Here is a 21898-nt window from a genome sequence, read left to right on the forward strand (position 1 = left end):
TGTCACGTGGCAACGGCAGGCGTGCGGGGCGGGCCGGTACGAGCCTCTTCCCTCACGTGGCCGCGGCGCCGGACCCGGAAGTGGTGTTCGTTGTGGCGGCGGCGGCGCCTGGCGGGATGGGGGAGTCGATCCCGCTGGGCGCGCCGGTGCCGGTGGAGCAGGCCGTGCTGGAGACTTTCTTCTCCCACCTGGGCATCTTCTCCTATGACAAGGCCAAGGACAATGTGGAGAAGGAACGGGAGGCCAACAAGAGCGCGGGGGCCAGCTGGCTGTCGCTGCTGGCCGGGCTGGCGCACCTGGCCGCAGCCGAGAAGGCGTACCACAGCATGACCTTCCTGGGCCAGAAGCTAGGTACCGCGGGGCCCGCGCACCCCCGGGGGAGGGACCCGTCTCCTCACGCCATGCCCCCTTCCTTGCTCCTCGGGTCCCCGGTCCTTCCTCCTCACTCATGCCTCAGGTCGCTGCTGGGGGTTGCAGCGCCCGCGCCTGCTCCCGGCCTGTCCCGGGTTTAGCTCCGCAGGTATCGTAGCCCGGTGAGGTGAGCTGAGCTGTCAGCCGGCAGTTGCAGAGGGCTGGGTACCATCGGCGAGATGCGTGTCTGCGCCTGAAACACAAGAGCAAGTGTCCGTGGGCCCAGTGAGAAATCGTCTGTGCCATTTGGGCTGCCCCTAACGAGTAAATGAGAGTGTAGTGCAGGTCGCACAGTAGCTGTGCGGATCGCTGCATCTCATTGTCTGGTAGGCCACCTACCTGCCGCTCCCGAGATACAGCCAAGGGTGTTTCAGTGCTGGGATGCTCTGGCTGAGATTTGGCAAAGGTGAGCTCAGTGGGGTGACCAGAGGTTTAAAGCTCTTCCATGTCATAGTTCCAGGGCCTAATATTAGATGCATATATGTAAGTACTCAGGGCTGGAGACAGACTCATAAAAATTGTTATTCATGTAGACTCTGCAGGATCTCGGGAAGTTTTGGCCACAAACTTGGCTGCATCTCACTCTCCCAGTATGTGAATAGAAAAATCCCCAGCTGGCATAGGATGAGCTGTCATCATGTTGCCATCTGAGCAAAGCTGCTTATTTTCCCTTTGAACTGCAGACTGGCATGGAAAACGGATCAAAGGGTATAAGTCTGATGTGTAATGCAGTGAAGCATCAAGAGAATTCTGCTTTGGTTTAAGTGGTGACTTGGAACTATTTTATGTGAAGATCTTTACAGACATAAGTCTATTTGTAAGGCTGACTTTAGAACGCAATTTTGGTGCTTGCAGGAAGGATAAAATTGGCAAGGGAATGGACGAAGTTTTGTTTATTTATATAGTTCATGAACTACAACAATACATGATTCTTCATTCTGCCCATGACCTGGGGGCTACTCTTGGCCTAGGAAGGTAGCTGTTTCCTGATAGTCAATTCTTTGCCTTTCTGCCTTAAATTGCTAAAGTTGCTTTTGGCTATTATGTGTGTAAAATGGAAGTGAAAAGGCCTATCCACCATTACAAAATTGATAAGCAGTTTTAAAGTGGAACTTAAATTTGGAGTATCTTTGAAAGTTCCATGGATTGAGTCTCTGTGATCCTTGCTCTGCAAGTTGAGTGCCACAGGAGCACATAAGGGCATCTGTAAACAAAGGTCATGAAATAAGGTTAGTACTTTTGTACAGTCTTTTGGTTGTGTCAAAGTTTGACTCTACTTTTGTCATGTATATATTTTTAAATTCATCATAGTGTTAAGCAGCCAGAAAGAAGCACAGACTTTTTTGCCCCCCCTCAATTTTAGTTATGGATTAACCTGCACTGTGGTCTCACTGAGATAAACCGTGATTGGTTTCCCTTTGAATTCTAGTTTACATTATGATTGTTGTAGGGACTGGAAGCATTTGGTTTGTACACAAATGTTAAGTGGATCCTGTTTAAAGGTTGCTTTGCAAATTTGAGTGCTTCATGATTGAGGTATTGGTAGGGGAATTTCCTTGAGAAGATACAGAGTTATTTATAGGAGTGGATGCTGTTTCATGATGACTTGATTCTTCTGACTTCCACAGATACATGACTTGAAATATTGTTATCATAGTGGCAAATTTAGCTGGTACCTTGTTTTCTGGAAATGCCCTAACTGAGACAGATGTGAGGGAGTTGAAGTTTTGCAGCAGTCGCTGGCTGATGAAATATGAATTGGGAGAAGTATAACTTGCATGAAATTTTATAAAGTGCTTCTGAGTGTACGCTATGTGTAATTCGGTTACAGAATAATACACTGAAACCTGTTCCTTGATTAAAAAGAAATAAATAATGTGATCAAACACCTTAAGAACACCTGGGGGAAAACAGGCATGGTTCTATGCGATTTTTCCAGTATTGCTGTCTATTTTTGCTGTCCCTGGATTTTGGTAATACCTCCATATTTATCTGAACAGGTGGTCAGTCATTCTTCAGCCGAAAGGACTCCATCCGAACCATCTACACATCTCTGCATAATGAGCTGAAGAAGGTGGTGGCGACGGGTCACAATGCACTAGGAGGAACAGCTCCTCACTTGGAAGAGCTGCTTTCTCACCTGTCTGAACAGCTCTGTTTTTTTGTTCAGGCTCGGATGGAAATTGCTGACTTCTACGAAAAAATGTACATGCTCAGCACCCAAAAGTTCATTAACTCTGAGGAACTGGTAAACATTTTGGAATCCATCTTAAAGAAATACAGCTCAAGGTCAGTGCTTATTTGCTGGTAGTAAGTACTCAGGCATATGATCTGAAATAAAAAATGTTGAGGTTCAAAGGAAGCCTAAAGGCTTTGCTGCCCTTTGACTGCTGAGCAGTAGAGCCCCTTGCATGAGTTCACACATGAAGTGAATGTTGGTCAGCAGCAGCAGATGCATGAAGTCTCAAAATATGACTCTTGAAGAAGAAAAATGGAAAAGGGAGTGTTTCTGCTTATCATGTTCTAGGAGCTGTCTTCCTTATTCCTTAATTAATACTCAGCATGTTCACATTCAGCAGAGAGGAAGAGTCATTTTCCTTATAAAAGAGCTAAGACTTCTTGCACTTTTTCATTAAAGGTTGAGAGGAAACAAGACTTAATTCCATATGGACTTCAGTAAAACTGATATATATAAATAAAACAGGTATTGTGTGATGATTTTACTTTTTAGATGAGAGTATGTGTCTGCTTATTAATTCTAAAAGCTACACCTAGTAGGTGTAGCTTTTAGACCTGTAGCAGGTCTACCTAGCAGGGTTTTATGGTGCTCTGTTATCACTTCTCTTGAGAGGTATTTAAGCCAGTAGAAGGAGCACCTCTGAGTCTTTGGTCACTGCTGTTATGGTTTCTTGAAGTTAATGTCCAGTAGTTCCTGTTATAAGAATTCCAGGATGTTTCTAAATGACCATGGGATGGGTATTTCACATCTAACACATGTGAGCCTTGAAAGTGATGGCAGTTTAAAAAATGAGAGAATTTTTGAATGCTTGTCAACAGACTGAAATTCTGGTGCTCTATTTTAAAGTAAAACGAAGTAGCCATTGTGGGAATTTAACTTAAAAATGTAGGTTTTTCTTTTTTTAAATCTTCATTGTTGAAATAGTGTCCAAGAAAATATTTGGGGAGATTATTCTGAGGTCTTTTTTTCAGCTACCATTTTTTAAATGTACACCTAGGAAAAAATCAAAATAATTCAGTGCTGCTTTCGGAGATTCCAAATCAAAGCACTGCAGTTGACTCCCTTATTTAAAATTTTTAGGAATAACTTAGGCAAATTGCAACAGATTTTTTGGTATTTGAAAATCAAACCTAGTCTTTATGATCTTACTAGAGATTCTTTTTTTTTCTGCAGTTCTTGGTTTGTGAACCCTTATAATATCAGTTATTTGGTCCAATAAAATATGAAACTTACGTATTTTTTCCTTGGTGAGGTACATGTTAAAGAGTAGAGGGAGGTAAGTTTTTTGAAAACGTAATTTGTTGTGCACTGACCATCACCATCTGTTCTGAGCATGTGCTGGGTCAAACAGCTGTTAAAAATCTGAAAACCAAAACTGATACTTTGACAAAGTGACTGGAGACTGTTACATATAAAATGTTTTACTGTGCTGTTGAAATGAATTTCAGTGACAGCTCTGTACTTCTAAGTCATCATTATAACCTCTTTAGAAAAACAATCAGTGTCTCCCTGGGAAGAATACTGATGATCTTGCTTTGGGTTAATGAACAATCTCTAAAATGGACACATTCTAAGATGTTTTATTGCTGACTCAGTAGCTACTGTGTGGTCCTCCCCAGTCACAGAGTATCTCTGAAAAAAAGTGGGTCTAATGTTACCGTCCTTTAGCCCTCCTTTAGTTTCTTTGTGTCTCTGCTTAGTTTCTGGGGGCTGTTACGCTGATGTGTGCGGGCTGGAAGGCATTTCTGTTACACAGTCTGTTGTCCCTCTCAGGTGAAAGGTCAAATAAACTCATCCTTACCCAGTCTCTTCCCTCTGTCAATATATCCCTCACTTGTAGTTGAGGTTGTGTGCCATTATTTCAGCCAACTGTGCTTAGAGAGGGCATCTGATCTGTAGATAAATTCTGGCCTTGGTTTCTTTCATTTACATCTGAAAATAGCTGCTCAGATAATAGTAAAGGAATGACTTTAGGATTAATTGACTGTCAACAATAGAGTCATATTGTCTGGATCTGAGAAATCATTAACTCTTGAACAGTTTAAAGCTGTTTTCTTACTACTTATTGCTGACTTGTGCACAGCCATTACTAGACTCTGTTTTGCTATAGAATACAGCTGGAAAAGCAACTTTTCCTGATTTAACTGTTAGTTTGGGAGGGGTTTTCACTGAAATAATTAAACCAGCATCAGAAGCCAGATTCTTTAAAAGCTTAGTATAAAATGAATAAGTAACTAGTAAAACTATTTTGATGCAATTATTTTTAATGTAAAAAAAAAAAGTGTATGATCTATGGAAGGAAATAAAACTTACTAAAATGGGGCTGCTTTATGTCTGCAAAACAAAACTCTAGCATTCCTCTGCTTTCGAGAATGATTGGAGGAAAAAAATCCATTTTCCAATGTGTTTCTAAGTTCTTAACACTCTGGCTTATTGAAATATTGTAAAAATCTGTCTGGTTTGTGTGATACTGAGCTCTGTCAGATGCTTCTGTGTTATGAAACTCAGTTACATCAGATATACAGAGTACATAACCTGTTACTTTGCAACTATATCAAGCTTCTCAGCTGTGGCTGAGGTGTCTATTTTTGGATTAAAACAGTTTAGCAAATCCTGCTGTGCAGCGAAACATGAAAATAGCTATGAGCCACAAAGCAAAGTAGAAGTAGGAAGCCGTACTTCATAATGTTAATCCAGGAGACTTGGCAGTGTGGAACTGTATGAATTTTTTAATTGCTTTTAAGACTGAAGAATAACTTCCTTGGTCTGACTGCATGTGTGTTGAAACCACTGTGCTCAGTCTGCACTTGAAGTATAATGCTTTTTTTCCCCTTCTAATACATGACAATGAAACTGTTTTTCTCCTGAGTACCAAAATCATTGGAATTATATAATGTTGACTTAGCAGAGTATTATTTTAAATTGACACTTGTTTGTTCAAAGAAATCTAAATATGCTTTGGACTTCTGAGCCCACCAAAGTAGCCAGTAATGGCAATCTCTGCTATAGTGGGAGATAAGAAGGTTGCTGACATATAGTGTGTATAAAGATGGCCGGTCACTCAGCCTAGCCTGTTTGCAGAACACTGGGCATCAAATGATTCCTAATATAATTTTCTACAATTAAATATGGACTTGCATCTTAAATCCTTTCAAGATGTGTATTGTGGCTGTTAAAAAAGATAAAATTGTCAAACAATTTTCACAAGTTTAAGGAATAATGTTTTGGTGAAAGCTACATGGGAAGTCAAAAAAGGGGCGGGGAAGAAGGGGAAGGGATGAAAAGCCTAAAATTCTAATTCTCTCTTCTGGTCCACAATAAAATTAAGTATTTTGGTTTTGAACCAAGTATTTCCAAAATGGGTTATGTATGTTGTGTCTTGGAAGCTGAGGGGAATAATGGAGTTGCTTCAATTTTGAAGATAAGCTGTTAAAGGTGGGAAGACTTCAGTACAGTCTTCTTTGTTTTAAAGCAATAAAAAGACAGAGGATATTTGTCTGAAGTGACTGGATAAATCTGTCTTAAATGGAAACCTCATCAAATCTTGTCTTTGAACTATTGCTTGTTCTTTGTTGGAGGTCCTTTAAGAGTCTTAAAGGCTTGTTATGGAACACATTTACTAAAAAGGCCACTTCTGCCTTTGCTGAAGACTCATTCTTTCTAAAGTTAAATATTTAGCTTCTGTAACTGGAATAGTTTTGCACAGTTTTAATTAATTAAGCATGTATTTGTTGATGATATAATTTTCAAAGTAATTTTTCCCAAATTTACAGTAATTTGAGTATCAAGAGAAAGGAGGGAGGCTACACTGACTGTTTTTCCTGACGTTTAGAAAAAATAAAGTGAGAAAGCTATAGAATGGATCGATAAAATTCCATTTAACCAAGAATTTGTTTTACTAATAGGATTACTCTTGTGAATAAGATGTGCAGTGACACTTCTACCTGGTAGACGAGGTGCTGTGTGAGTTTGGGCTCATTTTCTTTTTTAAACATCTGTTGAGAGCTGAGCTTGACCTAATTTTTTTGCGAAATAGGTTGTTATAGCACCTTCATTGTGATATGATGAAATCTTGCCAAATGTTTTTGCCCTTCATTGCTTTTAGTACACCAAGATTTGAAGTTTGAGACTTGTTTCATTGGTAAATGCAGTTAATCATGGTTCTGTTGACTAGTTTTCCATCACAATTTTATTGTGATTTTTAAAAAGCAAAAGAAGCTCAGCTTGCTTTCACATGGTTTCCCTATCAAACAGCAAATTTATAACATCATTACTTTGATTTAACTTAATGTCTTACTGGTATTCCAGAACTATCCAGACATATTTTACCACCAGAAGTGATTTTAAGTTGGAACAAACCCATCTGAATTTAAAGAGAAAAGGTGTTATAGTAGTTCATGGATCAAGATAAACAGTGATTGTTCTTGAACTGATCAAATATTGCTTTGATAGAAAAATGTCGACACATGTTTTTGTCAAGTGCAAAGTGTTCTGTTATGTTAGAAGAACCTTTTTTTTAAAATCAATGTTAGTTTTTTGGTTTACACTTCACTCTGATGTTTGGTCTTCTGTCTGTTAACTGACATATGCTATCTGATTGTGTACAGCAGTTCTCATGTCTTGACTAACGTTATGTTTTCTAGGTTTCATCATCCAATCCTTAGTCCTCTTGAAAGCAGTTTCCAGCTGGAAGTAGATGTGCTTGCACATCTTTTAAAGGCCCAAGCTCAGATCTCAGAGTGGAAGTTCCTTCCATCCCTGGTTAACTTGCACAGTGCTCACACAAAACTACAAACTTGGGGCCAAATTTTTGAGAAACAGCGAGAGACCAAGAAACATCTGTTTGGAGGGCAGTCTCAGAAGGCTGTACAACCTCCACACCTTTTCCTCTGGCTCATGAAGCTCAAAAACATTCTCCTTGCCAAGTTTAGCTTTTACTTTCACGAGGCCCTTAGTCGACAAACAACAGCATCCGAAATGAAAACTCTGACTGCTAAAACAAATCCTGATTACTTTGGGAAAATTTCCAGCTTCATCCGGAAGTATGATGCCATCAATGTTTCCTTAATTTTTGACAATCGTGGATCAGAGAGTTTTCAGGGACATGGTTATCATCATCCCCATTCTTACAGGGAAGCCCCCAAAGGAGTTGATCAGTACCCTGCAGTGGTGTCTCTGCCCAGCGACAGGCCTGTTATGCACTGGCCCAATGTAATCATGATCATGACTGACAGAACCTCTGACCTTAACAGTTTGGAGAAGGTTGTTCACTTCTATGATGACAAAGTCCAAAGCACGTACTTTCTGACTCGCCCTGAACCTCACTTTACCATTGTAGTTATTTTTGAGTCGAAGAAGTCAGAAAGGGACTATCATTTTATTTCTTTTCTCAATGAAATTTCACATTCCCTCAAGAACTCCAAAGCTTTTGCGAGCTTGAAGCCTGGATCCAAAGGGTAAAATGCAAACTACTCTACAAGTTGCCAAGGCAGTATGCTAGCCTTGGGGGAGCTGTAGCTTTGAAGGAGTATAGGAATTTGTGATTCTCAGAGTCTAATTAAAAAGGAACCATTATTTTTAATGTTTTAAGTTCCCTTTTTTTTTTTTAAGCTAACAGACACTTGAAGTAGTTTTGGGCAGTTCTCAGAGGGATAATTTAATTGTAGGGTGCTAAATGGCCACAGTAGGATTTCTTTCTTGGCATGGTTTTCAATTTTCAGTATGATTTGTTTTTCCACAGCTCTCTTGCCTGTATCAGAAAGGAATATATGCACTTTATCTTAGTCTGATCGTTGACTGTGTGCTACAGAGTTTATTGAAAATGGGGTGAGGATGGAAGATACTATCTTTTCAGAAAACTGCATTGCCTGACGGGAATGATTTCTGGGAAATAAGCAGTGATGCAAGGGAATATTAAAGCAGACTTGCAAGAATGCATTTTAAATAAAAAATAAGAATCACAAAAAGCACTACTGCTCATTATAGCTTAGTTTTCAAATGTTTTAAAATGATAATTGACATCTGTCTGTTAAGCATCAGTCTGTATTCTGAGCGCTCTGTGTGATAAAGCTTTTCCACTGCCTCAGAACACAGGCTGGGGGCAAGACAAGCTGCAGTATGGGCTGGAAGGCCAGTGTTCACTGGAGTGTTCTGACACTGTGTGTCCAGCACCAGTCTTGGCTCACATTAACTGAAGGAGACAAGCTGAGGTTGGGCAGGTATTCTAGAAGAAGCAGCTCCATGGAAAAAGCGGCAAAGCTCTTGTCAAATTGTGCCTTTGTCGTGCTAAGTTTAAAAAAAGTAAGGCAATAGGAAATGTCCTTTATAAATGATTTATTTTCTAATTTGCTGTTAGGGTCAACTTGGTTTTGTTTTCAGATTTTTATAAGTACATAGTTTTTACTTTCTAGTCAGTTTAAAATAATTTCACAGCTAAGCCAAATCACTTCTGGAATTTGGATTTAAATAGATAGCCTATGCAGTATTATTACCTCATTCTAAAATGTCTCTTTCACTACTTCTGGGCTGCAGGTTTGGGAAAAGTATGTTTTCTAGTTATCCTGAAAGTGCTTTGTTTTTGGAAATCAGTATTTCCAAGTAATATAAAGGGTTCATTTGGCTGTTCCTGTAGCCTTATATTGTGGGATTCTTCTGACTGTTAGCTATGCAGTTGTGCAAGCACTTTCATGGGAATTCAGGAGGACTGATATTTATAGTGAAGTTAGATCCTTAGTTGACACTGTGTAAGGTATAACATCATCATGTTTGTTTTAAAAAGGAGTTTAAGGCAAATACTGATTTCTGTTAAGACTGAAGTATAAAAGATAGCACTGCAGACATGGCTTTTACCAATTCCCTTTTTCTTCCACAAAAGGTTATGGTAACTTATCTTGTCTCTTGCTGCAAATACTGATTTCTTTACAGTCACATAAGCACGTTCTGTTCTTAGAATGTAAATTCTGACTTTACGCTTTGTGCCAAATAGAGCCTTCTGTGCTTTGCTATAATTACATGTTAGGCTGTTGCGAAGACCTGTGCTACTGTCTTTCCTGTGCTACTGCCTTTCACCTAAAGTCTTACTTTAACTGCAGTATCACTAAAAAGTTCAGTCTGCTCTTTGGCATTTGAAAACTGTAGGAGCTGCAAATACACCAGCCACTGGAGGGCATCAGGTTGTAACAGCATTGCGCTTTGCAGCTTGAATTGCTCTTTTAACAGGACAAAGTTGCAAATCACAGTATTGAGAGAGTTTGTGGTGCTTCCAGACTGTGACCTCGTAATAACATTGTACTATTGACTTCCTCAGCCTGAGTAACAGGAAAGAGGCTGTTGCCAGAACTGATTCCCAGTCTTCAGCAGTGTAATAAAGTGTTGTACAAATCCTGCCTGTCTCTACAGTATTTCCCTGTCGTACTAGCTGTGTGTGGGAAAGGGGAAGGGAGTTTTGGGGGATGAGACCGCGTGTGGTGCTGGCACCTTCTTGCTCATTTCTGAGTTGCAGGGAAAGGAAGGTGAAAGAGAAATCTGCTGCCCTCTGGAGCAAATCAGCATCTTCCACCAGTTGCTGAAATGGCTGGAGGCTGTTACCAGCGGATTTTAGGGAGAGAGGAGAAGGAGGTGACTGTTTGGCAGACCTGGTGGTTCACTGGTCTTGGCAAGTGATGTCTCTGGGAATGGGGAAGGTGATGTTTCTGTGCAGGAGGAGGCGAGTCTTGCATTGCTCCTTCTCAGTACTGGGGTGGTTTGCTGCAGTTTTCTTCAGAGGATCTTGGGAAAGCGGCCAAAGGAGCCATGGGACTCATGGGTAAGAATTTCTGAATATTTAGGTAGGTGAAGAACCAAAGGGAAACATAACCGTTGCTCTCATGTTGTGAGAAGGGAGAGAACAGGGGAGAGGTGCAGAGAAACAGTGGGAGAAAATTGGGTGCTGGAGAGAGAAGCTTTTGTGGAGCTGTCTCTGGGTTTCAGAGTCCTGTCTGTAAGGCTTTCCTTGTAAGGTCTCATCTTAATACAAGGTGGAGAGCAGAAAATCCAGGCTGTAGGAAGTGGCTTTGATGGGAACTGCAGGGGTAAAGCTGAAGAGGGGTTACATTATAATCGATACAGAATCATAGAACCATAGAATAGTTAGGGTTGGAAAGGACCTTAAGATCATCTAGTTCCAACCCCCCTGCCATGGGCAGGGACACCTCACACTAAACCATGCTACCCAAGGCTCTGTCCAACCTGGCCTTGAACACCACCAGGGATGGAGCATTCACAACTTCCTTGGGAAACCCATTCCAGTGCCTCGCCATCCTAACAGGAAAGAACTTCTTCCTTATATCCAATCTAAACTTCTCCTGTTTAAGTTTTAGCCTGTTACCCCTTGTCCTGTCACTACAGTCCCTAATGAAGAGTCCCTCCCCAGCATCCCTATAGGCCCCCTTCAGATACTGGAAGGCTGCTATGAGGTCTCCACGCAGCCTTCTCTTCTCCAGGCTGAACAGCCCCAACTTCCTCAGCCTGTCTTCATACAGGAGGTGCTCCAGTCCCCTGATCATCCTCGTGGCCCTCGTCTGGACTTGTTCCAACAGTTCCATGTCCTTTTTATGTCAAGGACACCAGAATTGTACACAGTACTCTAAGTAAGGTCTCACGACAGCAGAGTAGAGGGGAGGATCAAATAGTTTTGCAGAGTTGAGGTGTACTATGACCAAAACCTACTTGTGTGTGTGGTGCGAGTACATGCAATGATCAAACATTTGTAGATCTGTTAGCCTAATGAATTTTGTTAAAAAAAATCAGGCTAACAAATCTTTAGCCCCATGATTTCCTATTTGATGCTTTGAGGAGTTTATGTTTCAAATGACAAATGAGGTAACAGGGGCATTTGAGTTATCTACAATGTAAAATTGGCTAGGCCAGTAATGAAAATTGCACCATTAAGGGCAGGAACACATCAGTGGAGTAAGTGAAGGTGGCCAGAAACTCAGTAACTTATTAAAAAATACTCAGTTACTAACTTCAGTCCTGGAAAGATTGATCAGTCTTTTTACTATAAGAACTGGAGAACAAATGCAATTTTTCTGAGCTGTGTAACAGCCTATCTGCCAGCTCCTCCTCTCCACCAGTTTAGCTAAGCAAGACTGAATGTACTAATACCCTTAAGAAGTCTTTCATAAATGACTGTTTTAAATGCAAGATGTAAATATGTTTATGATAGCACAAGGAAAGCCAAGACTTCCAGACATATTTAAAAGTTTTTAAAACAAGTACTGAGATTTGATATTCTTGCTGTCACTTGTTGCTTGGCATAGCAATGTGGAAGCTTATCTTGTAGCAGATTTCATGTACCTCATCACTTAACTCAAGTCCATGAGGATCTTGGCAGAACATTTAATTCAGTATCCTTTTCCTGGAGCGTGAATTTGACAGCGAATGTAGCTTCAGATCTCTTACATATTTTATATTTATTTCTTGTAAGCTGTTTTCTTTTACATGTGGTGTTCAGGGTTTTTTCCTTGAATAAAACATTTCCTTTTCTCGCCCCTTTGCATGAAGACAATGCAGGGAATGGAAACAATACTGTGCTGCAAAGGTCTGCAATATATGCATAATGCACATAATATTCAGGTTTTAATGATCTAGAACAAATTCCTGGTATCTATCTGAGTGCTAACACTGTGTTTTTCTGATTTGTTTAGAAAGAAGACTGTGCTGTAAGTGGAAATAATTTTATGGTACTCTCCCAGTTAATTATTGCTCTAGTCCACCCTTCTTCATATGTGAGCCTTTTGAGACACTTGTGATCATCCTAGTGGTTGTTCTTTGGTATCAGTTATCAGTTATTTGAGGCTTCCTTGCATGCATACGTGTCTGTGATGCCTGCTGCCTTTTACTGCACTGGGTCCCAATCTCCTAAGCAAGCTTTGCTTGAGAAAATCAGCGACATGCTATACTTCATTCCTTAAATCCTGTTGTTCTTTTTTTGGCCAAATAGCTACAACCTCTCATCTCGCAGTAAGTAAGAGTGTCGCACAGCTTGGTGGTCAGCTCTGTGATTGCTTCCAGAAGTGCTGGCACTATGCTAACTCTCTTGGCTGCAGCTTTGGTATTTCTGCCCTGTTTTCTCTGGAAGCCCTGTTTTCAGAGTCACAGAGATGTAAGTCGGTCCTGCCTGGGTGGATGTAGCCGAGGTCAGATACTGCTTGTTGGCTCAGGCTCTGCCTGAACCTTAAGAGCAGAAGGTCAGTGTCCTGCCTGTTGGGGACAACTGTTGTGCTGCTCAGCGGGGCTGGCCTTTGAGCTGCAATCGTGCAAAAGCAGGAGCTGTTAATGGGGAAAAAACAGGGGAGGCTCTGGAAATGAGAATGCTGACAAAGGACAGCAATAGCGTAATGCTTTGCAGGGCAGGCATACAAAATAAAGACGTCAAATGCAAGATGGAATTAGACTTTGATTTCCTTTTCCTGTTAGTGAAGGACTGATAAAAAAGAAAGTCTTCCCTGAAAGAGAAAAGAAACAGGTTCTTTTGCCATGAAATTGTTTAAATAATTGATAATTTTCCTCCAGGAACTGCCTGTTGTGCATGCATGCTTTTAACACATTGCCTGACTTATTTTTATAATTGCAATTATAGCAAACTCTTTTCTGGGAGAGTTTTGCCTGTGGTTTGAGTCCAGTTCTCTCCTAACTTTCAACCTGGTGTTGCAGCTTCTGGATTTGTGGTAGAACAACAGAGCTCTCCACTTTACAGCTGGGACCTGACTATTCCCCAGCTGTACGTGGAGCTCCTTTTTTCCCTACCTTTAAACCTCAACTTGTCAAAGGGGAGCTCCTACCCTGAGGAAAGTGCTCTGAATAGGAAGGGATTGAAGACTGCAAACATGGTTTAAACTTAAACAGGGGAAGTTCAGGTTAGATATAATGAAGAAGTTCTTCACTTTGAAGGTGGTGAGGCACTGGAAGAAGCTGCCCAAAGAAGTGGTGAATGCTCCATCACTGGCAGTGTTCAGGGCCAGGTTGGACAGAGCCTTGGGTGACATGGTCCCTGCCCAGGTGTCCCTGCCCATAGCAGGGGGATTGGAAATAGATGATCCTAAGTTCCTTTCCAACCCTAATCATTCTATGGCAGTGGCAAGAATAGCAAAGTGCAGGAGAAGAGGAAGCAAGTCACTGCAGGAAGGGCTGGAGCGGATGGCAGCTCTGGGAAAGACAGGCAGGGAGAAAGAAAACATGAAAGGACTGCAATGCAGATGGACCGTGAGCAGAAGGTTTTAGTTGGTCCTTCTGTGTTACTGGAACCTGTTTCACAGGAGCCCATCTAAAATGTATACCCTGCAAAAGCTGCGCTAAACCCTGCCTGTAGTTGTGTCTGCTGGTTTTATGTGACCACTTTAAGACAGCTATGCCATTTCCAGGATGGTGGTGTTCATTCCTTAGGTACCAGCAATCTTGGCGGAGAAGCTGTTTTGGGGCAGATGGTTAAAATGGGCTTCATTGTATCCCAGTATTACCTGGGATGTGACACTAAGAGCTAGCATTTGAAACTTCAGAATTGTGCAGTGTTGTGCTTTATTTGTGCAGCTCACTGCTGATCAGATAAAATATTTAGTGGCACTAAATTTTTGATTGTGGTGTACGCATCATTTGCTACAAAAGTACTGAGAGGTTTTTTAGTGTGTGCAAGTTGAATTCCTTGGGTTAGAGCCATAAAGAGCCAGTATTGCCATGATCATTTACTGTGATGCACAACCTTGAACCAAGACCTTGAAGTTTCCCATGAGGAGGATATTGTGGTCCTCATTGTGAGGATGATCAGGGGACTGGAGCACCTCCTGTATGAAGACAGGCTGAGAAAGTTGGGGCTGTTCAGCCTGGAGAAGAGAAGGCTGCGTGGAGACCTCATAGCAGCCTTCCAGTATCTGAAGGGGGCTATAGGGATGCTGGAGAGGGACTCTTCATTAGGGACTGTAGTGACAGGACAACGGGTAACGGGTTAAAACTTAAACAGGGGAAGTTTAGGCTGGATATAAGGAGGAAATTCTTTCCTGTAAGGGTGGTGAGGCACTGGAATGGGTTGCCCAGGGAGGCTGTGAATGCTCCATCCCTGGCAGTGTTCAAGACCAGGTTGGACGAGGCCTTGGGTGATATGATTTAGTGTGAGGTGTCCCTGCCCATGGCAGGGGGGTTGGAACTGGATGATCTTAAGGTCCTTTCCAACCCTAACTATTCTATGATTCTATGATTCTGTGATTCATTCATAGTGGCCAGAAGATCAGTGAGAGATGCTAAGGGAGGCTGGGGGTGTCTGTGTTAAATTATGTTCCCAGCCTTTCATTTTGTCTTGGAGTTAGTGCTCTCTGGGAACAGAAGCAGAAGAAACTGTCCTGCAGTATGGAATAGCCTGATGGTCTCTTAAGCATTTACTTAGTAAAATGTCATACCCAGGTTCAGCTCTGTCTTTGACCAGGGGAATTCAAGCCAACATCTCCATTCTCTGCATGTTTATGCAGATGTTCAGCAGATCCTCCAGGTATTCCCTTGCTCTCTCAGGTGAGGAGCAGGTTTTCTCTCCCTGGCTCTAGCTCATTTTCTTGGTGGATGGGGGGATAAGAGATTAAACTGCCTGAAGAGCAGAAACTCATCTGTTTTCTGTGTGGGTGTAGTCATCACTGGGCTACTGTGTGAACAGCGACAGTAGCAGAAAGGCTGCCCTGCTTTCAGCAGGACCAGAGGTGGCTGCTGCAGCCTGTGGTTATGTCCCTTCCAGTGCACTTGCTGGGTCTGGTTCTTCGGGCATGGGCAGTGATGCTTCTTCAAGGGCTGCCTGGGACTGTGTGAGACTCCATATCAATTGGAATACAAAATGTAAGAGCATACAAGACTTCAAAAGTGAAAACTTGGGTTATGAGACCATGCTTTTCATCTTCGGGCCCTGCATCAGTCTTGCCATGGGACGCCTGAAGCTGCTTTTGCCCCCAGCAGTATGACCGGACCATGTCCTCACCCTGAGAGATGCTAGCACTTGTCAGAGGGGTTGGGGACACTAATAGGTTTCACCTTCTGCTTTTATTCTGACCCTGCAAATCTGTCTGAACTCAAGTCCTATTCTAGGTGTGGAAGCTGTTTTTTTGTAGAGCTCACCTCTGAGTAAGGTGCCTGGAGCTCTGCTGAAGGCAAAAAGTGTAAGCCAAGTAAAAGCTATCTTCCCCATCTCTTCTTGCATCTCTGTCCAAAGAGAGCAAGAGGAAATTGCTTTCAAGTGTTGTTGGGTAACAGGCTTTTTGGAAAAGCTTGTTCTTCATTTGTTATGGAAGTGGGGACTTAGGGGGATGATTCAAGTTCCCACCCCAGCTTTCTGAGCAATTCATCTACACTGTTTTGCCTGCAGATTCAATACGCTTAGATGCAGTTGATCAGCCAGTTCCATACTGAAGTTATACTCTGCTTGCAGGCTGGCTTTGCTTGGAGAACTACAAAATTCCATGCACTCGAGTTTTCCCAACACAGCGGTTGCCTCAAGCCAGCTGACCTGCAGACTGTGCCTCACTGAGAGAAAAGCAGGAGGCAGGATCCTGAAGTTGTGTTTTACTGGCTGTCTATTAGGTATAAAAATAGATGGGTCTACAGCTTGGACAAGCCTGGTGGGATTTGTGGCACTATCTAATTTTCCTTGATATCCCTGTAAACTGAAATTATACCCAAATCCTCTCATCCCTGAACACGTAGGGCTCTAAATATCTAAATATGCATGGGTGCTTCAGGCCTATCTCTGCTTAGAAATAATGGCTGCTAGATTAGGAATGGCTCGTTGTGATGTTTTTGACCCAAGTTGTAAAAGAACAGTAAAAGAATCCCACCACCACCTGCATGATGAGTATGTAGTATGTCCAAGAAGGAGGTGCAAGTCTAGAGATCTGAACTGTCACAAGCTCTTGCCATATCTATCTTTGAAGCTGTCAACTAAAGCATCTTCAGGGGGCTGATAAGATAATAACATCTTGAAAGCATAAGGCTCATGCTTCAGAGTGTAATTTGCTCACCAGGCACTGAAGAACTTACCCATCTGGAAGGTTATTCTGCAACTGTGTGTTATAGGGATATTGCGATTTTATGTTTTTCATAGTAGCATTTTCTTAGGCACGTATTTTTATAAGTTATGTTTGAAACAAGCCAGGTATGGCTTTTTCCAAAGCTGCAGAGATTCAGAGGCTGCAGAGTGTGGGTGTTAAATTCAGCACAGGTAGGCACGTTGGTATTTGCAATTCCATTTCCTAACACACAAGATCAGTATGTCAACTACATTATTGCTTCAGTAAAGCAGAAGAGCTGCCAGTAGAGGGTGGTGTTAATACAAAGAGAAAGAAGTAGTTTCGGACTCTGCCTTTCCCGGCTGAAATAATACATACTCTTCTACACATTTATAAACATCGACTAGATTTGATTTCTCTAGTTGGATTTGTCTGAGTCTTCTTATCTTTTTTCCCCATCGAGCAATTCACATAGTTCTGTTTCAGCTGTAAACAGCAATAGCAGGTATCTAGTTTCATACCTTAATGTATATATGAAGACTAAAATGATGTCGTTTCATCTGCTTTGTGAGGAACTTTTTTATTGACTTGACAAAAACTGAAACCCAAAGCAAACCTATGAAAAAACTTTTATGATTTTTCTGTTGAAAAGCACCCATTCACTTAAAATTGCATTGCATTTTACAAGAGACAGGGTGGGGGGTTTCCTTCCTCCTTCCTTATTTTTTTTCTTCCTAAACGGTGGGAGAACTAAATCATTTTTTTGCCAAGGCAGTGCAGTATGACTGAATGACTGTTAAAGTCCATTTAGGGAGCATCAGGCTAGGGTTTAAGCCTAAAGGAAGGTAAGAGGGTTTTGCTAGTCTAATGTAGGCAGAGCTCCTGTGGTATATGGTATAACAGTGTGTGCGTGTGTATTTACACATCTCTATATAGATCTGTATGTATGGTATAACCATGTATGTGTATGGTATAACCATATGTTATATGGTTAAACTGTACTAGCTAAAGTACGGTTATACCATAGCAACCCTGAGCAGTGGAGGCCGAGGTGCACAGACGGGGCAGTGCAGGGGCTGGGTGGCTCAAGCACTAGGGCTGATATTGCTTTGCTGCTTTGGGTCATCACAAGCCCCATGAGATGCTGCTGGGAGTCCTCGTGGGGGGGAAGGCTCCCTTTAGGTGTTGAGTTTGGGGAGTTCTGTCAATGCTGCAGCCTGCATCAACCCCAAGGCAGACAAGTGGTGAGAGAAACAGAGGGCAAGTGGAGGGGATGCAATACCCAAAGCAGCAGCAGGGACCTTACTCTTTCCCACCCAAGCTGGTTTCATGGCACTTTCAGCATGACTGATGCACACAGGGGGGACCTGAAGCATTCAGCAGGGATGTGGGCCTGCTGTGCTCAGGAGCCGGGTGGGGATGGTACCCCTGGGCCACAGGAGTGCGTCCAAACCCCTGAATATTCCCCACCACAAACTGCTCCAAACCTGCTACATCCTTCTCTGCTTACAGCCAAGCTTGTGCATAAGCCATGCTTCACCTTTTGCCTCCAGGCAGGGTCAAAACCCAGTAATAACTGTATTTATTTTTCCTTCTTCCCTAGTGGGAGATGGCTGGATAAAAATATTAGCTAGCTGTGAACTTTTGGGCTTTGATGTGATCTGAAAAACATCATTGTGAGTTTCCCCTGCTGCTGTTTAACATCACTGCACACATCTGCCTGGCCTGAGCTGGAGTATTAAAGTGACGATCGCATGGGTTTTGGTGGTGCACAGTAAACACGTTCTTTTGACATGACGATGTTGAAATCGTGGCTCTTCAGGGGACAGGACAGTGCCTTTGAACTGATATTGCGACTGCATGCGTGGAATGCAAATGCAGTGTCCAAAGCCACCCTGTGGTGTGCTGGTTTAACAATGCAGATTTTCAGTGGCTCATTGGGAAGATGAAATTTTTCTACTTGCATTTAATCTTTGCATGATAAATCACTTTGGAGGGGGGAAGAAACAGTAAAATGCACTAAATGACTGCTTGGGTGATGAGATGGACTTGAGTTTGAGGTGGTAGTGAGCTTGGTTGGCAGTGTGGGGCTAGGAAACATGGAAGAAAGTTGGATTAAATCACAAAGATGTGTTGGGGTGGGACCAGCTGCAGGGCAGAGCCGAGCTCCCAGCCACGGTGGTGGCTCCGGCTCCTCCTCGTTGGCACGTAGGCCACTGTGCGTGTGGTTCAAAACTAACAATGTTCAGCTGGTTACTATGGCAATGGTGTAGCACGAGTTGTCATGGTGATGGAGCGGAAATTTTCGTCATGTTCCCGCAGGAGGGTGATGGATGCCATTTTGGGTGGCTCCGGACTTGACCATTCACCTAGTATCTTTTCGCTTGGTAGAAACGCTTGCCCTCACTGCAGCCAGTGAACATCCCTCATCTCCCAGTACCATTACCTGGTTTTCCACATTCCAATGCTAAATTTTGCTTTCACATTTAGAAAGTTGAGAACAGCTCTGGTAAGCCATCAATTGCTAAGCCTAACCTAATTATGTGCACTATTATACAAGGTGTATTAATAAAACATGCTTCTGCCAGTGAGGCTGCTTCCAGACACTTCCTTAATCTTGTTCGTGCTCTTCACCTCTGTATCTGCCCATAATATGATCCAATAGGCCATTAGATGCCCACCTGAAAAAACAATTTTAAGCTGATCTGGAGTAAATTTGCTTCAAATAGCCCTTTACAATGCAGAATAATGTATGTTCTGCCTTGGAAATGGATCTTTTTGTTGCATTTTTATTTAAATTGCCTTTGCTTTCTCTTCCCTCTTGAGCTTTCAAAGCAACAGACTTTTTCCCTTACTCATGAGCTATGCATCAGTTCCTCCTTGTCAGGGTTTTTTCCTATAGGTCATCAACAGGGCAAATAACACTGTATGTAAATGATACTGCTTTTAGTGGTTCTTTCCTTAGAAGAGCTGGTGTAACTCCTATTTTACCCCTATAGAAATCAAAAGCAAATACTGACCAGCTTGTTTTGTTGTTTGTTTTTTTTTTCCATTATGTAAGAAACTAAACTCCTGGAGTGCAGATATATTCAACAATTTAGTTTTGTAAGGATAAAAGTCTCATATTCAGCTTAACTCAAGATAATGGATGGTTTTAAAAAACAAAACTTTCTGCTCATAACCTACTTTTTAAAGTCCCAAACCCCTTCATTACGTATGAGTTTCTGTGCTAAATCATACACCTCAAAACGAAGCCCCAGAAATAACATTTGTGGTGTTTCATAAGAAGGTGTACACGCTGCTTTTATAAACTGCCATCTGCAGGCACCAGGGCGTCCAGGATAAACATGAATCTGGGGTGTACAACACCATAGCACTGGTATTCCATAATTGTCTTCAACGTTTGATTTTGTCCTGCACTTTTTAGCAGGTAAATTTGGGGTGTGCCAGCAGAACTGTATTTATTGCCAAGGAGTGCAGGAGCAATATTTGCTCAGAAGCATCTTTGGATTTGGACCTCACAATACTGCGTTGGAAAGTGGGTTATGCTCAAGGTTGTGCAGCTTTGGATTTAGGAAAGTAATCACAGCGATACGTTTTTAAGTCCTCTTTGCTTTAAAAAGCTCTGATTGTTGTGTGCTTCAGCATATAACTAATGTGAGGCACTCCTGTCAGCTACGTGTGCTGCAGTGCTTGCTCTAGTTCCTCTAAGTGAAGTCCGGCTCTTACAGCACCGCTATTGACATCTACAAAATATAGTTTCTTTTACTTTTTTCCTTGCTCATAGCTTTATGATTACTCCCATAAATGATATAAAACTCATTGACCTAAGACACTAAGTTTTCAGAAATTCACTGTGTGTTTCCCATGTACTAATTCAAGCAAAACCATGCAGCCTCTGGGTGAGGTAAGCTCCCAGCTGCAAGCTGTTGGGAAGCAGAGAGGTACCCGCAATGTGCTGGTCCCATTTTTCCAAAGTTTCCTGGTTGTATCCAGGGTTCCCTGTTAGAGATGAGGTACAGAGCTACATGGACCTGTAGTAAACTTGGTGCAGCCTTTCTTGGCTGGCTTCCTAACACAGGCTTCCCAGAGCCATTAGTTTTACAAGAAGCTGTGTAAAATACTGGGAAAATATTCCTCCATCTCATTAAAGATGTGAGTGCATTCATCTTCCTACCGCTTGCTGCTTTTCAAACAAAATGCTCTGTGCTTTTACTTGCTTGAATCTTTCAAGTGCTGGGCTTAAATCCAGAGTCTCCTTGGGTTGTCCCATGAACACAAAAACATAATCGCAAGGTGGGAGGCCTATGCAGTGCCCGTCTTGTCCAGGTGTTGCATCAGCTCTGGAAGCCATTCAAAGCCTCCCCTGGTAGTCCCTGCTCTGTGCTAGAATCTCCTCAGTCCACTTTTGTTTGGGTTAATGCAAGTTTGCGGTCACAGGGCGATTACAAATAAATGAAGTATGAAAGACTTCATAGGATCTTTATTTGGATATTTGTTCAGGCATAAACTGTGATGTGAATCCAGCTGGGTCCCCGATCGGGTGACGCCAGTGAATGAAGATGTGTAAACTGCATTATTGTTCTGCAGGTACATTATTATGCATGACTTTTTGGGAAGTGACCTCAAGAAATCTTGTACCACAGTGATGGTTTTTTCTAGCTTATCAGTCTTCCTGATGATAAAAGATAACTGCCTTTGGAACTGTGAATAACTGGTGTTGCGCTGGTACAGATTAGATTTATGTCCAGACTCATTGAGTGCTCCTTTCCAAATGAAAGACACAATAGCTGTCACTGTATTTTGATTTAATTGGCGGGTTTAATTGTGTTCAGCTGCTGAAAAACTTTGAAGCTCATCAAGATGAAGGATACTGTTTGAAGTCATGATAGTAACTTCTTACAGTGGAGGCTGCTCACAGGATTAGAGGATGCGCAAGCCTCCAAATGAGTAAATTTGGGGTTTATGAGCACTGAGGGAACTTTTCAGTTGTGTTAAACTAACTCAGACAGTCACAACCTTCATCTTTTGGGAAAGTGTTTATTTACAGGGACAGCATTGCTTCAGAAGGTTGTTCTCTTGCTAGAAGAAGGGTTTATGAAATTGCTGCAAATATTTTAACAGGACTCTCTGTTGAGTGAGTGTTTGCCCTAGAAATGTATCTAAGATTTTCAACAAACTATTACAGTTGTGGATGGGTGGAGGCATCTAAGACTCGTCTGATATGTATATC

The 21898-nt window shown here is 42.1% G+C and overlaps 1 protein-coding gene across 2 annotated transcripts; it reads left to right on the forward strand.

Annotated features, from left to right (window-relative positions):
- Positions 1 to 13: 13 nt before the first annotated feature.
- Positions 14 to 10033, forward strand: KICS2 (KICSTOR subunit 2). 2 transcript variants are annotated; one of them, XM_062609477.1, is made up of 4 exons: positions 14 to 351; positions 2412 to 2485; positions 2564 to 2700; positions 7294 to 10033. In XM_062609477.1, exons 1-4 carry the CDS (start codon positions 117 to 119, stop codon positions 8108 to 8110), a joined length of 1263 nt encoding a protein of 420 aa, XP_062465461.1. In that variant the 5' UTR covers positions 14 to 116; the 3' UTR covers positions 8111 to 10033. The 2 variants fall into 2 exon arrangements, with proteins under 2 accessions (XP_062465461.1, XP_062465460.1); XM_062609476.1 differs by having other exon boundaries at positions 2412 to 2700.
- The last annotated feature ends 11865 nt before the right edge of the window (positions 10034 to 21898 follow it).

This window comes from Pezoporus occidentalis, unplaced genomic scaffold (genome assembly GCF_034315485.1).
Source record: "Pezoporus occidentalis ecotype Australia unplaced genomic scaffold, CSIRO_AGI_Poc_V1 ctg138, whole genome shotgun sequence".
In the NCBI taxonomy this organism is placed as follows: Eukaryota; Metazoa; Chordata; class Aves; order Psittaciformes; family Psittacidae; genus Pezoporus; species Pezoporus occidentalis.